The 16,357-nt window shown below is 52.2% G+C and overlaps 1 protein-coding gene across 1 annotated transcript in view; it reads left to right on the top strand.

The window, feature by feature from the left end:
- The window catches only part of NAT10 (N-acetyltransferase 10), a 39,129-nt gene extending 23,664 nt beyond the window's left edge, over window positions 1-15,465 (top strand). The window contains exons 13-29 of the mRNA XM_054585928.1: window positions 960-1,084; window positions 1,520-1,670; window positions 1,963-2,059; window positions 2,897-3,013; window positions 4,177-4,278; window positions 4,378-4,452; window positions 4,977-5,093; window positions 5,942-6,075; window positions 6,278-6,326; window positions 9,541-9,637; window positions 9,717-9,827; window positions 10,722-10,894; window positions 11,369-11,488; window positions 11,828-11,926; window positions 12,345-12,418; window positions 13,538-13,621; window positions 14,619-15,465. Of these exons, the coding sequence (XP_054441903.1) occupies window positions 960-1,084; window positions 1,520-1,670; window positions 1,963-2,059; window positions 2,897-3,013; window positions 4,177-4,278; window positions 4,378-4,452; window positions 4,977-5,093; window positions 5,942-6,075; window positions 6,278-6,326; window positions 9,541-9,637; window positions 9,717-9,827; window positions 10,722-10,894; window positions 11,369-11,488; window positions 11,828-11,926; window positions 12,345-12,418; window positions 13,538-13,621; window positions 14,619-14,730 (1,837 nt within the window). The 3' untranslated portion in view covers window positions 14,731-15,465. The remainder of the gene's footprint in view (window positions 1-959; window positions 1,085-1,519; window positions 1,671-1,962; window positions 2,060-2,896; window positions 3,014-4,176; window positions 4,279-4,377; window positions 4,453-4,976; window positions 5,094-5,941; window positions 6,076-6,277; window positions 6,327-9,540; window positions 9,638-9,716; window positions 9,828-10,721; window positions 10,895-11,368; window positions 11,489-11,827; window positions 11,927-12,344; window positions 12,419-13,537; window positions 13,622-14,618) is intronic.
- The last annotated feature ends 892 nt before the right edge of the window (window positions 15,466-16,357 follow it).

Raw genomic sequence — 16,357 nt, 5'->3', positions numbered from 1 at the left:
CATGATTTACAAAATTTTTCTCCCACTGTTTTTCTTACTTTCTCGATAATGTCCTTTGAAGCACAAAAGTTTTTAGTGTTGTTGCTTGTGTTTATTTTTATTTTTAAATAAGTAAATGGAATTTCTTTGAGAAAGCTTTGCTCTGTGGTGTGGAGAGGCGGAATAAAACACAATAAAATATTATAAAATTCCAATATTTTGACTGTTCATTAAAAGGAGTACTTGAGGAAGACAAAGTAGTTATGCAGTCTTTAAATATGATAATATGAGAACTACAAAATAATGCATAAATAAAAAAAAAGCTCACTGAGCAGTCTGCACCCTGTGGTCACATATGCTTGAAGAAAGACAGGGAGGAAATACAATTAGAAAGTGCTAGTTCAGTGATCAGGTTATAAATAATTTCTTTTTCCAATTGTTTTTGCAACTTGTTTTATGTTACCTTTTAAGCAAAAGTAGTAATAAAAAGAATTACTTGGGTGGCGGATTTGTTTAGTCTCGATTTTCCAGACTGGAAATGTTCTGTTCATTCCTTCCTTCAAGCACATTACTTCTAACAGCAGCCCTCATTAATTGACGATTTAACTGTGTTTTAGTGTCATTATGCTACAGGCTTTACTCACATAATTTTTGCAGTCCTTACTTAGTTTATAGCATAGTCCTGTGGGGCGTGTAGAACAACCCGTTGTGAGCATGAGGGTAAAAGAGGTCGAGTTCCTTGCCCAGAAGCACTAAGTAGACCTGCCAGGACATGAGCCCAGGACAGCCGCAGGCTGAGCCCTGAGCTGCCCTGCCCCCGGTGGGAGTGTCTGTGCTGTCCAGGAAGGTCAGAGGTGAGCGGGCTGTTCTGGGGGAGCAGGAGCCTGGTGCTACAGCAGGATGGGGAAGGTAGTTCTCTTTCCCCTTCTGGAGAACGGATTTGGGACCTTGTGCCTGATAGTCTTTACTTTTATTTCTAGCTACGAGGGCACTGGTCGGTCACTGTCCCTCAAGCTAATTCAGCAGCTCCGTCAACAGAGCGCCCAGAGCCAGGTCAGCACCACCGCTGAGAACAAGACCACGACAACGGCCAGGCTGGCCTCAGGTACCTGGTGCTCTGCGTGTGCCCTGCAGTATGCAGAAGGTCTCCTTAGACTCGCTTGCTGGGCCCTTGCCCCGTGGCATCATGGGCGGCACCAGACCTTCCTATGTTCAGGCAGAAAGGTTCAGTCCCCAAGAGCTGAAGCTGCCTTTCTCCAAAGAGTAGCAGGCCAGTGGCCAGTAAGGCCAGTGGCTGGACCGTCGTTTTTCCCCACCTCGGGACACGGTCGCGTTGACTTACTGAGGGCCCTTTGGGATCGGTGACCTGACAAGCTGCACATCCACCGGAACAGTTTAAGGCCACTCAGTTGAAATTCTCAAGCCATATTTATGTGGGCACGCTGTGACAAAGATAGAGTAGAACATTTGCTTTGCACTTTTAGCCAAAACATATTTAATAATTGTTTCTCACTGTGTGTGTGTGTTTTGTGGGGAACAGCGCGGACACTGCACGAGGTCTCCCTGCAGGAGTCAATCCGATACGCCCCCGGGGACACGGTGGAGAAGTGGCTGAACGACTTGCTGTGCCTGGACTGCCTCAACATTACTCGGATAGTGTCAGGCTGCCCCTTGCCTGAAGCCTGTGAGCTGTATCCTCCCGGGTTTCGTTTGCCCCGTGAAGGGGAGACGGAGGCGAGGTGGCGGTTGAAAGGGTTACGTAAAAGGCTGTGGTGCTTTGTTTCATGGGCTGCTGCTCTAGGGAGAGGGGGAAGTTGAACGTTCTTGATTTCCCTCCTTTCCTTCCCTAATGTGTTTCTGCTCGGGACGTGGGGTTCTTGTGCCCAAGACGGGGGACATCCTCATATCCAGGCGACCTTTGGAGTAGTATGTCCTGTTGTGGGCTTTCTTTCATTTGTTTTGATGGCTTAACTCCCAGTCCAGCTACTATGTTAACAGAGACACCCTTTTCTGCTACCACAAGGCCTCCGAGGTTTTCCTCCAACGGCTCATGGCCCTCTACGTGGCTTCTCATTACAAGGTAACTGCAGCTGGCCCCTGGGTGAACGTCAGCCCTGACAGTCCCCTTTTCCTTGGCTTTTTGCATCTTCTGTTATGCAGTGGAGTGGCTCAGGTAACCATTTCATGGGGTTGGCAAGGGCCAGTGATCTTGCTGGAGAAATTGCGTTTTCCACTGTTGCGGAGATTGGCTTGGGCTTCCAGCTTTGCCTGCAGGGCGTGGAGTTCGGTATGCAGCGCCACACTGGGGAACTGGAGGGGCAGAGAGCACTGCTCGTTTTAAAGGGGTGCTTCCGTTTCTCGTCTGTCTGCTAAGCTCTTAGACTCAGATGACATGGCAGTTGTTGCTGTTTGACTTGAAATCAGCCCTGTACCTCCGGGCTATTTTTGAGGAGCCGTGAGTGAGAATTTAGAATATCTGAATGTCTTAAAAACTAAAGCACATGTTGGAAAGGACACGTGTTGGGTGCCTGGGTAGCAGTTGCACGAACACCCTTTAATGGAAGCCTGAAAAGTTGGTGTCGTGAGCAGTGACAGGTGTTTTGGAAACAGCAACCTCTCATCAGGACGGAGTTCGCGTCCCAGCTGTGAAATGGGCAATGCCAACTCAGCAGTTCTGCGCACCCGCCCTGCGGCCTCGGCACTCGGAGGTGGCAGCAAACATTGGAGACTAGGTCCCACTTAAGCCTTTCTTGACAATCTTGGGCTGGCTGCCCAAGATACCAGACAGGCACCTGGCTGGGTTTTGGCCCATCGCCTGGCTCTGGGGAGGGCTCTGGTCCTCCATTGACTCCAAGCCGTACCTTGCGTGAAGGACAGGAAGAAAGCGGTTCTCACCGACCCGTGTTTGTGCCCACAGAACTCTCCCAACGACCTCCAGATGCTCTCTGATGCACCTGCCCACCACCTCTTCTGCCTCCTGCCTCCCGTGCCCCCCACCCAGAATGCCCTTCCTGAAGTGCTTGCTGTCGTCCAGGTACAGAAGCAGAGGCGTCCTTGAGGCGTTAATTTTGGAAATCCAAAGGGGTGATGGCTCAGTAACCACATCACGGGAGGGGAAGCTGTAGGTTCCTGGTCTGCAGCCGCGAGGCTGGGTGTTCTCGAGGCAGGCGGGGCAGGCGTGTCGGAGGAAAGCACCTCTGACAGAAACCTGAGGCCCCGCTGCTCCTGGGTGGACCCAAGTCAGAGCTGGCCATTCGTTTCGTGACTCTGTTAGAGCTCCTTCTAACGCAGGACTGTGTGGTTATTCCCCTCCTCTATTACCAAAGCAGTATGTGGTAATTATAAGATTAGAAAAAACTGATTGGAAAAATAATGTTTTTAATGCCTGGCATGTATTTATGCATTCCTGTATCATTTTTCCTTTTCATAAGCATGGGATCATAGTACCTGGTAATCTTTTTTTTCTTTTTGCAGTGTCAAATATTTATAATACGCACAATTTTTTTTATTGTCACCCGAGGATATATTTTATTAATTTTTAGAGAAAGGGGAAAGGGGAAAAACACACACACACACACACACACACACACACACACTCTCCCACTCCCCCCAGTGTGAGAGAAACATTGGTTGGTTGCCTCCTGTATGCACCTCATCTGGGGAGTGAGCCTGAAACCTAGGTATGTGCCCTAACCGGGAATCAAACCCACAGCCTTTTGGTGTATGGGATGATGCTTCAACCAACTGGGCTACCGGGCCAGGGCTAACCTGCGTAATTTTTAAAGGCTGCATTGTATGTCGTCATGTACATGTACCATATTGTGTTTAACCATTCTCCTATCAGATACTTGAGTAATTGTAAATTCTACTCTTTTGTACAGAGCTGCATGAGCATCCTGTGTCTTCACTGGTGTGCGCACATGCACACCGTGCATGGAGACCTCCTTCTAGTATGGTTTTTGCTCTTTAGGCCAGGGAGATATCACTGCTGTGCCTTGTTGGTGACAGTTTTGGGATACCCATGGGGTACAGTAATGAAACCTCCAGTGGGAAGGGATGAGTCACTTGCAGGGTTAAGCCTGACCTGGAGCAGAAACAGCTGGCCTAGTCGGAGACCAGCAGAACGCTGATGATGTTCTGGGATGGACTCTCTCCTGGGCTGGCCTTCCTGGCTGCACTGTCCTGCCTCCCCCGCAGGTGTGCCTTGAGGGGGAGATTTCTCGCCAGTCCATCTTGAACAGCCTGTCTCGAGGGAAGAAGGCTTCGGGAGACCTGATCCCATGGACGGTGTCAGAACAGGTAATGATGCACTTTCTCTGGCGCGTTGGTGTGAGGGACGCTGGCGGTGTCAGAGGGTGTGTTGTGTTGCTGAGTCTCTGGCTTGTGTCTCCCACACAGTTCCAAGACCCAGACTTCGGTGGCCTTTCAGGTGGAAGGGTCGTGCGCATCGCTGTTCACCCGGATTACCAAGGGGTAACGTGTCCTCGCGCCTCTCAGCCCTGGTGTGCGGTTACTGGCTGCAGCTGGGTTGCTGGCTTGTTTGCTGGCTTGTTAGGGCAGGCGCACTGGGCTGTGTGAGTGGGAAGCCGGTCAGGGAGCAAGCAGTTTTAGGCCCTCCTCTGCAGTGGAGTTTGCTGGGGCTGGGGGTAGGGGCCGGGTGGACGGGATGATTATATGTGCGCATTCTTCCTTGGTGAGGGCAGGGGGCTTGGGAACCAGATCTACTTTTTGTAGTTACCTCCTGTTCCTTAGAAACCCCACTGAAGAGTTATCTGTAGATTGGTCAGGTTGGGCTTGCTGATCTGTGGACCAGCAACCCCAGCCAGCCATCCTCACGCTCAGGTGGCAAACGGGCTGCGCTTGATGGGTTAGAGAGTGCGAGAGCGAGGGTCATGCTGTGCTCAGTCCTTCGGGTCTCTGCCTTGGCCTCATTGAGGGATTTCATTGGTTCTTTGTCAAGTGCAGTTCTGCCCATTTCCCTCCGTGTTTGCTCATAGATGGGCTATGGGAGCCGAGCTCTGCAGCTGCTGCAAATGTACTATGAAGGCCGATTCCCTTGTCTTGAGGAGAAGGTTGTTGAGACATCACAAGAAATTCACACCGTCAGCAGTGAGGTAAGCACCTTCTGGCTGAACTCCTGGTCCTGGCAGGATTCTCCCCAGGGTCTTTGGGAGCATCATCAAGAACAATTTAGTGGCCTGCTTTCTCAGGTTTTTTCCTCCCAGTTTGGAGAAGCTGCTCCTTTCTTGAGCCTAACATTTGAGCTCTTCAGATTAGCATCATTTACATCACCTGGAAACTTGTTTAAAAAATGCACATTCTTGAGTCCTGCCCCAGACGGGAATCAGAAGCTCTGGTGAGACCCAGTAACGTGAGCCGTCACAAGCTCCCAGGTGATGCTAATGCACGTTTCCGCTTAAAACCACCCTCTCCGATCTCCTTCTCTTAGTACTGAGCCCAGACTCGGTGAAGTTCTGTCTGTCTTGGTAAGCAGGGTTAACGCTAGGAACTGTAATGGCTTTTTGTACACACCCACTTGAATTTCATAGTGCGCCTGTTGCAGGGGTGGGGAAGGGGCTTATATTTATGGTCAGGCTCAGAGGTTTGTCACTTCCCAAGTCCTAGAGCCATCCAGTGATAGACCTGGGTCTTCAGCCAGCATCCACGGAACCTTGCCTTTTCTCTTTGTACATCTCTTAGGCATTTCTAAACTGTGCGGCTCTTCTGCCTTGTGGGTTCTGAGCAGTGTGATTCTGTGCTTATCTAAGGAGTTGGTCTACTTAAGAGATGAGCGCTTACTGGTGTTCCTGGATTTTCAAAACCATGGGGACAAACCAAGAAGCCTGCCCTGGTGGTGGTTGTGTTGGGTCTGGAGCCTGGTGTGGCAGCGGTGCTTGGGGGCGTCACTCACCTTCTTTTCCCTCGGCCGAGTGGACTGTGCTTTCTGCCTGGCATCCTCTAGGCCGTCAGCCTGTTGGAAGAAGTCATCACCCCCCGGAAGGACCTGCCTCCCTTGCTCCTCAAATTGAATGAGAGGCCTGCCGAGCGCCTGGATTACCTGGGTGTGTCCTATGGCTTGACCCCCAGGCTCCTCAAGTAAGGGCTTGCCTGTCCTTCCTCTCCGAGCCTCCCCGCCCCCGGCCTTGTCTTACCTGAAGTGAGAGTTCTGTGGGCTGTGTGTCTGCCTTTCCAGGGGGTGCTTCAGTGACTCCTGGCCCCTCCTGGCCCTTTCCAGCTTTGTCTCTCAGCTGTTCCGAGAATGCTCGTGTAGTGACCTGCTCTCTTTGTGTCTTTGCAGGTTCTGGAAACGAGCTGGGTTTGTTCCTGTTTATCTGAGACAGACCCCGGTGAGTGAGGTGTCGAGAGGAGGGGTGTGGGTTTGTGGCTGCAGCTGGTGACAGATCTGCCCTTGCACAGAGCCCTGGGCCCCCTGCTCTTCTCTGAGCAGGTGTCCGTGTGTCTCCAAGAGGTTTGTTCCGATGGACCCCAGAACAGCCGTCTCTTCAGAAGGCCGTGTGAGCACGTGTTCATCCCCCACTACGTAGTTCACTCCTGGGGCCTTCTGGCCTCTTGGTGCTTGATTGTAAAATAGTTGAGGTGCATCAAATTCTGGAAGCCTGTAACCTGGGGCCTCCTTGAATTTCTTAAAAAAAAAAAAAGAAATGTGGTTTTAGGAGAGGGGTGCATGACAAAGCCATAGAGAATTAATTATTATGGAAGGGGAAGGAGTGTGACTGTCAGTTCATTTAAAAAAAAAAATTATTTAGCAGCCGACAGTGTTTTAGGCAGTGAGCAAGCTAAACCATGAAGCTTATTTTTCTAATGGGTAGAAATAGGCCACCAAAAAGTGAACAAATAAATTTTTCCATACTGATACGTATTCTGAGGAAAACCAAACATGGAAATTATAGTATAATGAGTGGTCAGGCTTCTGAGGGGTGACCTTTCAAACTAAAGCCCGAATGACTGGAATGGAGCAGCTGTGGAAAAAAGAGCGTTTCAGGCAGAGGACACAGTGAGCGGACGGCCCTGAGGTGGACGTGAACTTGGTGATGGAAGGAAACACGGGAGTGCCAGTGCGGTTGGGGAGTCCGTGAAAGCACAGGGTAGTGGGCAGTTAGGTCTAGGTAAGGACTCTGCATTGCCTTCCTGTTCATTTGGAGGAAGGCACTGGGGACAGTGGATGGCGGTGGCCCAAGTGTAGAGGCAGGAAGAAGAGTGGGTGAGAGAGGTGGTGGCTTGGTTTGAGGGTCAAGTAGTGAAGGCGGAGAGAAGTGGCCGGCTGTGAGGTGTGTTTTGGAGGTTACACAGACTAGAACTGAAGGGTTGGTTGGATGTCGAAGATGAGTGAATGGGAGATCAAGGGTAAAGTCCTAGATTTTGGGGGTGAGAAGCTGAGTGAGGGAGGTGTGTTTTGCTGAGATAAGACCCACTGGAGGGAAAAGTGGGAACTTTTCTAGGCATAGTAATGTGAGATGGTGGTTAGCCATCCAGATGGAAACATGGAATAGGCAGGTGACTGGTGGAGTCTGTAGTTCACGGAGGAGGTTGGACTGGAGGTAGCTTTGGGGGTCATCAGCATGTTCCTAATAGGATATATTCCTTTGGGGCACGTATTTTTTTGTCTTCCCTGCTGTAGCCCCTGAACTTAGTAGCACCTACTGCAAATAGTACGTGTTAGTAAATGCATCAGCCCTTTGGATCCGCAGGGACTGGTTTCAAAACAACTCCCGCCCCCACCCGCTGCGGATGCCAACATCTGTGGATGCTAAAGTCCTTTATATAAAATGGCTTAGTATTTGCATATAGCCTACACATGCTGTCCCTTATACTCTTAAATCATTTCTAGACTACTTATAATACCCAATGCAATGTAAGTGCTGTGTAAATATTTAAATAATTGTTATTCTGTATTGCTTAGGGAATAATGGCAAGAAAAAAAAAACTGTACATGTTCAGTTTATCAACCATGGTAGACCTGACTACATAGTACACATCAGCAGCGATGTGACATTTTTTCCTGAATATTTTGGAGTTGTGATTGGTTGACTCTGAATGAGGAACCCACAGATATGGAGTACTATCTGTACTTTGTTCCCTGAATGAATAAGTATTTAAAGCTATTGAGAGTAGAGACTGAAGGGAAATAGATAAAAAGGTGAGTCCTTGGGATCTTCAGTGTTTAGAGAAATGAGGAAGAAGAAACAGCAAAGGGAGACTGAGAAGGAGCCACCTTGATCCCCAGGAGAAAGGCGGGGGGAGGGGCTTGGTGTCACAACCACAGATGAGTGTTTCAAGAAGGGGAGTCAGTTGCTATTCAGACAACCATTAAGATGAGGAAAAACAATTGGCCACTGGACTTCTCAGCAAGGCTGATCTGCATTAAAGCAGGCCCAGGGGAGTGGAGGGAGCAGCGTGATTGGAGAGAACGGGAGGCAAGCAGTAGGCTGAATAGATGAGTCCTACACAAAGCAGAAGGGGGCTGAGAAACAGGGTGGGTGGGGGGAGACTGGAGTTAAGGCTGCTCTGTCAGGGGATTGTGGAACATGTTGGGGTGCTGCACGGTGTGGTCCTGCAGAAATCACGCAAATAATGGTGCAGGAGAGGGGTCTGATTGCAGGAATGCAGGCCTTGAGGAGGCGGGCGGGGGAGGGCTGGGGGTGCGGGAGGAAGGAGGGCCACCTCCCTTGTCTTTCAAAGAGGGGAGGCAAAGAGTGTGGGTACGGAAGGTGCTGGCCAGCTGGTTGACTTGGTGTGGGAAGGATGAAGAGGTTCTTGTTTTCCTTTGAATGTGTCTGTCTTCTTGGTGAGAGGAGGCCATCCGCAGAGAGGAAGGTGTGTCAGAGGCTTGATTTTTGGAGTGTACAAAGCCAGTACCCCAGGGTAGCGCCTGTTTGAGAGGTGGAGGCTGGTGCCTGAATTTGGCAGTCAGCTACAAGAATACAACCCATTGAGTTCAGCGCAACCGCAGTATGAGCTTAAGCTGTGTGCAGCTCATTTGTGACTTGGTGCTGGCGTTTTGTTACACACATGTTGAAATCCATGAGATGTTTTAATGGGATGGGGCTTAGTCATTGTTACATAGGAAAAGTTAAAAAATGCGTGGTCACTGTTTTAGCACCTAAAGAGGCCCGCACTTGCAAACTGGTGGCCAGCACGGAAGCTCTGGGTTTTGGACGTGAAGTTTTTGCCGTAAGGCACCAAAACACGTTGACAGGATTATGTGGAGTTGAAGCTGTGATCAGTCCTGAGTTCATTACCTGGCGCCAGCAAGTTGCTCACTCCTGTGGGTCCAGGGCAGAACTGCTCAGAAGACCTGAGCAGCTCTGCTCGGTAGCCGTGGCGTCTAAGAAGCAGCAGGACAATGTGAAAGCCCTGGTGTAGGAAATGATGCCACGTGAGGGTGTGAAGGCCAGGCACCTCCCCCCCCCCCCCGCCCCCGCCCCGGCTGGGGAAGGAGGAAAGGCCGGGGAAGCTCCAGGCCTTTCGCTCTGCACTCTTATCCTTTAACGATGACAGATTGTTCACAAAAGATGCCAGTTAGGAATTTGTACTTTCCAGAACGACCTGACCGGAGAACACTCGTGCATCATGCTGAAGACACTGACTGACGAGAACGAGGCTGACCAGGGAGCCTGGCTCGCGGCCTTTTGGAAGGGTACTTCTGAGGGGAAGAGGGACAGCGGGGTGACGAGCAGGGGCTCCTGGACTTCTGACTCTGTGGTTGCGCCCCACAGATTTCCGAAGGCGGTTCCTAGCTCTGCTCTCCTACCAGTTCAGCTCCTTCCCTCCTGCCCTGGCTCTGAACATCATTCAGAATAGGAACATCGGGAAGCCGGCACAGCCAGGTGAGCTGCTGAGCAGGACGGCGCCGAGGGCTGGTAGTGGCTTGGTTGTGAGGAAGTGGGAGGCACTGTGGTGGTCCAGGAAGAGGGAGGGACTAGGAATTGAGGGACTGGCTCAGGCCCACATCTCCCGCTGACCACCTCCCGTTCACCAGCCACGCTTTGCCTTAGGGGTGCTGCCACGGCTGCTTTCTACGTAACAAGACTTTGGGGGTGTGATTTGACTTCAGGGATGTCAAGTAACATTATTCAGCTAGTGAACTGCGGAACCTGATTTAAATCCTGTGAACAGGGTGACCAGCCCTATTGTGAGGCTCAAGTTTTCTTCATTTGTGAAATTGTAGTAAGAATATGCTGCCAGTCTTCTGTGGCCCACATGTAGACATGCGTTGGGCATTATAAATTCTGTTTGAATATTTAGGACACAAAGAAAGTGTAAGGATTATTGTATTAAGAGCTCTGGGCTTCTGTTTTTTTCTGTTTCCAAATATGTGTGTATGCTGTTTTGCCAATTACATTTTTAAAAACCTGTTCCTCAAGCTGGACAAAGGCAGCACACTTTCTGAATCCACATCCTGAGGACAGTGACAAAGTGGGGAAAGAGTGTTGTGTCCCTCTAATGCTGGGGCATGGGGGACTTTCCTTGAGCTGATGTGCTGGCTAGAACTCTGAGTAAGGGTCACATGCCAGTTGTCCTCTCCCTGCATGGCCCGGAGCCGCCTCTCCTTGGCAGCAGAAGGGGCTGGGCTGCCTGGGGTGGCATGTCGTGTCAGTCGGCAGGCCGTTCCCGGGGGCCCCTCTGCCATTCTGCCCTGGCTGAAGGGCCGGGGAGGAGGAGCTGGCCGGTGCTGCCTGGGGGCTGCCTGACCTTGACCCTTCGCTCGGTCGCGTGTGCAGCCCTGCGCCGGGAGGAGCTGGAGGCCCTCTTTCTCCCCTATGACCTGAAGAGGCTGGAGATGTATTCACGAAACATGGTCGACTACCACCTCATCATGGACATGATCCCGGCCGTCTCCCGGATGTACTTCCTGAACCAGCTGGGGGACCTGGCGCTGTCTGCTGCCCAGTCGGTAGGTTGCCTGCTGCTTGTGTGCTGGGAAAGAAGCTGGGTTTGTGGAGCGAGTTACGCTGGGTGTTTCGACATAATTTTGTGCATTTAATTCTGATAGGTGGGTGGGTGTCCCTGCTGTCCACGTGACAACACTTGAGCTCTGCAGTTGAGTCATGGGCCCGGCTGTACAGTTAGTGAGGAGCTGCAACTGAGCCCACGTTCTTCTTCCATGTTGCCTCCCTTCTCACTCTCCTATAGCAGAGGTCTGGGAGCGCCCCGAACTTCTTTAATGTAGCTGCGAAGCGGCTGTTTGTCAGGATAATTGCTCAGCAGTTTCAATAAAAGGATGAAAGAGAAGATTCCAAATACACAGTGGCAGTTGATACTTTGTACCAGCTAGCTTTGGCCAAGATAGAGTAGCTCTGTCCTCAGTGCCATTTGAGTGGGCAAGGGCCTGGCCCAGTGGCCACTCAGAAGATTTTCTGTCCTCCAGGCTCTTCTCTTGGGGCTTGGCCTGCAGCATAAGTCCGTGGACCAGCTGGAAAAGGAGATTGAGCTGCCCTCGGGCCAGTTGATGGGACTTTTCAACCGGATCATCCGGAAAGTCGTGAAGGTAACCTTGGCCCAGGGCATGCGTTTGGTCTGTTTCCTATAATGTACAGTAACAGTGTGCTCCCTGCCCCAAGATGAATAGATTGTGACATTGGGCCATATTTGCTGCAGATTGTCACATACACGCGTGCACGTACACATAACCTGAAGAAATGGGGGGCTTCAGTTGTATCTAGTGTTCTCCCCAGAGGTACCGCTGCTCAGACCTTGGTATCTTAGCAGTCTCTTTTTATACTCTTACTGTGGACATGTGTAGTCCTAAACTATGTGGAGTTTGTGCTGATTGCCTGGGTCCCTGCTGCTGCTCCATCGTCTGCTTCTTGGCCGTTATCTTTTGTAGCTATTTAACGAAGTGCAGGAGAGGGCCATTGAGGAGCAGATGGTGGCAGTGAAAGACGTGGTCCTGGAGCCCACGATGAAGACCCTGAGTGATGACCTGGTAGGCAGCCGCTGAGGGCCTCGTGAGCGCCGAATGTATGCCCGGGCCCCTTTCGTGGGCGTCCCCTGCACTGGGTGCGCTCAGAGGTGCTGATGTGTGGGTGTGAGCAAGCAGCCCTCCCTGTGCATCGCCCCCCCCGGATGTGCCCGAGCACACGCTGTCCTGTCTGTCCCCACGGAGTGTGCGTGCACAAGCAGCCTAGCTGCTGCCGTGAACTCCTTGTTTGTCCTTGTGGACTTTTCAGAGTGGGTGTTTTATATTCATTTACGCTTGGTAAGAGCTGCTTCTAACGGTGGAGGGAAGAACTGGGGAGAAGAGATAGCTGCTCGTGGTGGGGATATTCTGCCCCCATACCTTTTTCTGTGACTTGTCCCCTGCTTGACTCTGACCTGCTCTGTCTGTGGGGCCTTGGCCGCAGGATGAAGCAGCAAAGGAATTCCAGGAGAAACACAAGAAAGAAGTGGGGAAACTGAAGAACATGGACCTCTCTCAGTAAGGCCCTTCCGCTGCTTGTGGGGAGCGAAGGCTCTGCCGTGGCTTCTGGCGCCCATAGAATCTGTCTGCAGGTCCCTTCTGTTCCTCAGCCCAGGTCCCGGGTGCCCTGGAAGCTGTGTTTCATGAGACCACTTGTACAAGCACCATAGCTAAAACCCTCCTAATTCCCTATTTGCATGACTTTGGAGGATTTGGTTTCCCCAGATCAGCTCTGCACGTTGACTTCAGACATGGCCCCAAGACCCTTGGGTTCCACGTCATGGCTCAGGCCCCTCAGGGAAGGGGACTGCTGGTCAGTGAGCAGCCACTTCTAATGACCACTTTCTGTATTTGGCTTTTGCATGTGAATTTGTTTGAAGAAAGGATTTTACTGTGAACAAATAGCCCAACAAAACCCCTTGCTCTGGAATCCCCTGTATACTAGGAATCCTAGTCCCCTTTGAGCTACAACAGGGTACTGCTTTCCCCGTGGATTGACGTGAATGACAGCACCAGGATTGGTGGCCTTTGTGCCTTTCTGACCTTTAGTACTGTCGTTGCCGCGTTGTTACGGATGGTGGTTATGGGACATGGGGGAGGGGGAGGTGGCCAGGAGGTCCCTGGGCAGGGTTATGAGCTCTGCCATCAGTTTGGCAATGTCAGAACCTTGACTTGCCATGACCTCCAGATCCCAAGAGGCGGGGCATGGCGGGGCGGGGAGAGGCGCCGTGCCAGGGCTTGAGGGGTGGGGGCGAGAAGATGGTCCGGCTGACAGATGGGAGGCTTCTTCTGTGGGCAGTTACTCAGAGTTGGGAGAGGTCGGGCAGCTGCATCATCCCCCACCACCCGCCTGCCGCCCCGCCCACACGCCCCCCCGCCCCCCCGGACTGGCCTGTGGCCTGTCACTGACGCCTGCCAGCCGGGGCCTCCTTGCTCCAGGGAAGCCCCCGTTCCCTGGAGCTGGCCCCACGTCTCTTGGTCCTGCTCCGGCCTGTCCTGCCCGCTGCTCAGTGCTGACGCAGTGTGGCCTGGCTTGTGTGGTGGGACGTGTCTGATGAGAATGTTGTCGCTGCCTGACTGTATCTTAAGCAGTCCCCTTTTTTTGAACAAGCTTTGATATTTCCCTCAATTTTATAGGTACGTAATCCGTGGGGATGATGAAGAGTGGAATGAGGTTTTAAACAAAGCCGGGCAGAACGCCTCCATCGTCAGCCTGAAGAGGTGAGGGCCTCACACCTGACAGGGAGACACTGGCCACTAGGCTTCTCTCGTCACTTTCATCAGGAAATGGCAGGTTGGAGCAGAAACTGGGGGGGACAGTTGCGGCTCTTTCCTTTGGGGGTTGCCCCTTTTGTAGCGAACCTCCTTGCAGGCCAGGCGGGGCGTCTCTAGGCCCGGATCTCGGCACGCCTTGGATTCCCCAGACCCGCGGGGAGACGGGCTTGAGGGGACAGTCCCAGCAGCCGGGGCCTGACCCCCGGCCTGTAGGCTTTAACGCAGTGTCCTGTTCACCCTCAGAACACCACCAGGTGGCGGCTCTGTTACCATCACTGCTTTAAAGGTGAAGTAACCGACGGTGTTAAGCAACCTCCCATGAAACACAGCTAGTAAGAGGCGGGGCCAGAATCAGCCCGTTTTGTCCGCTGCAGAGCCGCTGGTTATACCTGCTGCCCTCTCCTCTCAGCCAACTTGAGGAGTCCACTGGTGGCTGAAACGCGTCGCCTGAGTCAGTCCTTGGGCTTTCTTCTTGTTTAGGAAAAGTAGCATTCACATCCCATCAGGGGGTGTTGTAGGGTTTGCCTGGGAGCCTCATGCTTTGTAGGAGGGTCACTGGGATCATGTGTCTGGTTTCCAGGGTCATCCTGAGTGGTGAGTAGGGGAGGGAAGCTTCTTCGTGATGCCTCAAGTGTCCCTCGCGGCCTTGGGAGAGGAGAATGTGCAGGGCTCTGGAGAAAAAGCAGACTTCAGATGCTGAGGTGTGGGTTTGTTTGTCCACAGACGAGCTCAACCGGGGCAGGAGCAGGGGTGCCGTGGGGTATCCCCGGCCCGCAGCCCGGGGCGTGGCACGCTGGTCAGGCTGGCAGAGAACAGTTAGTCCGCTGGGTGTTCTTGCCTTGTTTCAGACGATGGAAACACTTTTCAGACATAGCAGAGCAGCCTGAAAGGTGTTAGCTCTGTGCATGTTTCATTCTTTTTCTTTGGCTGTTTTCTCTTCTAGTGACAAGAAAAGGAAATTGGAAGCCAAACAAGAACCCAAACAGAACAAAAAGTTGAAGAAAAACAGAGATATGAAGCACAAAAAAGATATGAAACTGAAGCGGAAGAAATAGTGCAGAGAAACTTGGGCGTCAGCAGCTGACCTCTCCAAAACCCTGACTTTCTGAACTCTGGCTGGCTGGACTGGGCGGTGGCCTACAGTGGTCAGAGTGACAAGAGCCCCCATCAGGCCCAGAAGCCGTCCTGGAATGCGGTATATGGACTGAGCTCAGCTTAAAGCAAAGTCACTTCTGAATGGGTCTGCTGGGAACTTGATGGGCGGGCAAACCTCTGGCCCCGCCAAAGGTCTGTCTCCTCTGCCCCCAGCCCTGGGGCCTTCCTGTCCTGTAAGTTCGTGTTTTGCATTGGGCCCAGCTTTTTTTACTCCTTCCCACATGTGTAGAAGCTGCGCTGACTCTTGTCCCTTCTCAAGTGTTAAGTCCTCTGCTGCCTGGAGATGCCTAGGAGGCTCCTGGTGGAGCCCTGGGGCCTCTCGTTGTGGACTTGCCCAAATACCCCGGGGACCTGGAGCGGCGGGAGTGCTGGTCCCCCCAGGTGGCCTTGGCAGGCCGCCATCACAGGCACAGGGATTTGTACTGCTGTGTACCATTGCGCTCCTGGCTCCGGCAGGCCGGCTGCCCCCGTGCCCCAGGAAAGCCCGACCTAGTCTTGAGTTAGGAAGGCCATGGCGTTTCAGTCCTCCAAATTCACTATTTTGTCCACCCGGGAAATGGTGTTGGAAAAGGATCCCTTCGTTGGCAAGGGCGAGAGAGGGATAGAGGATCTATTTTTAATAAAGAACATCCTAGAAAGACCAGCGGCCAGCGGGTACTCACTGACCCACGCAGGTGGGGGTTGCATCTTGCCATGTTTCTTCTGGTGGATCTTGGCTGCCAGGTAGACCTTGGAGGGTGTGGGAGTCGAGGCTGAGGTTGGGCAGGGTGGCCTGGGCTGACCAGCCCAGGAGGCTGCGGGAGAAGCAGCTGGCATCGGCTGGCACTTGCTGTGGGCGTTGTGTGCGACTTGGCATGGTGCCAGGAAGCCCGCTAGCTGCGCCTCTTCCCAGCTTCTGTCAGGTGGTTTGGTCCCTTCCATCTCTTGGGGACAGAAATTAGGTGGTGGCTTCACACACACTTTGGTATGTTTGTTTGATGGCATCTACATTCCCATCCCAAATCTGATAACACTGTGTTAACTGAAACTGTGACCCTGAAGGTCCTCTGTAGGACTGTCCTGTATCCGCGTCGCCACGTGCGGGAAAAGCTCACGGTGGAAGTCCGCTCTGGTGCTTTGGTTCTGCTCTGCCTTTCTTCCTGCCACAGCATGCGAAGCGATGGCATCCTTCTCAGCTCCACGCTGCGTTCGTCTTCAGCTGCTACTGTTTTCATGTTTGCCTGAAAAATTCATGTGGCCTTCCTTGGTTACTGGTCTTCCAATGGTTTTTCAAAAAGTATGCTTTAGAAGGGCTGATCTGTGAGTTGAAATAGATTATTTCCTCAGCCCTGATATGTCACTGGGTTCTCAGCCATCAGACACACGGATGGGGAAGTGAGGGAGAGCTTCTGGACCAAAGATGATTAAACATGCACCGCCAGGACTCATGGCCACAGGGAGAATAGCAAGCTTGATTCCCTGCACCTGTCCCCGTGGGCACAGGGGCCTTTTGCCTCCTGGTTTTGCATCTTCCTGCCTGAAGATCTC

Source organism: Pteronotus mesoamericanus, unplaced genomic scaffold (genome assembly GCF_021234165.1).
Source record: "Pteronotus mesoamericanus isolate MK-2021 breed Mesoamerican mustached bat unplaced genomic scaffold, CSHL_Meso_final contig_90, whole genome shotgun sequence".
NCBI lineage: Eukaryota > Metazoa > Chordata > Mammalia > Chiroptera > Mormoopidae > Pteronotus > Pteronotus mesoamericanus.
This window is presented reverse-complemented; position numbering and strand designations above follow the sequence as displayed.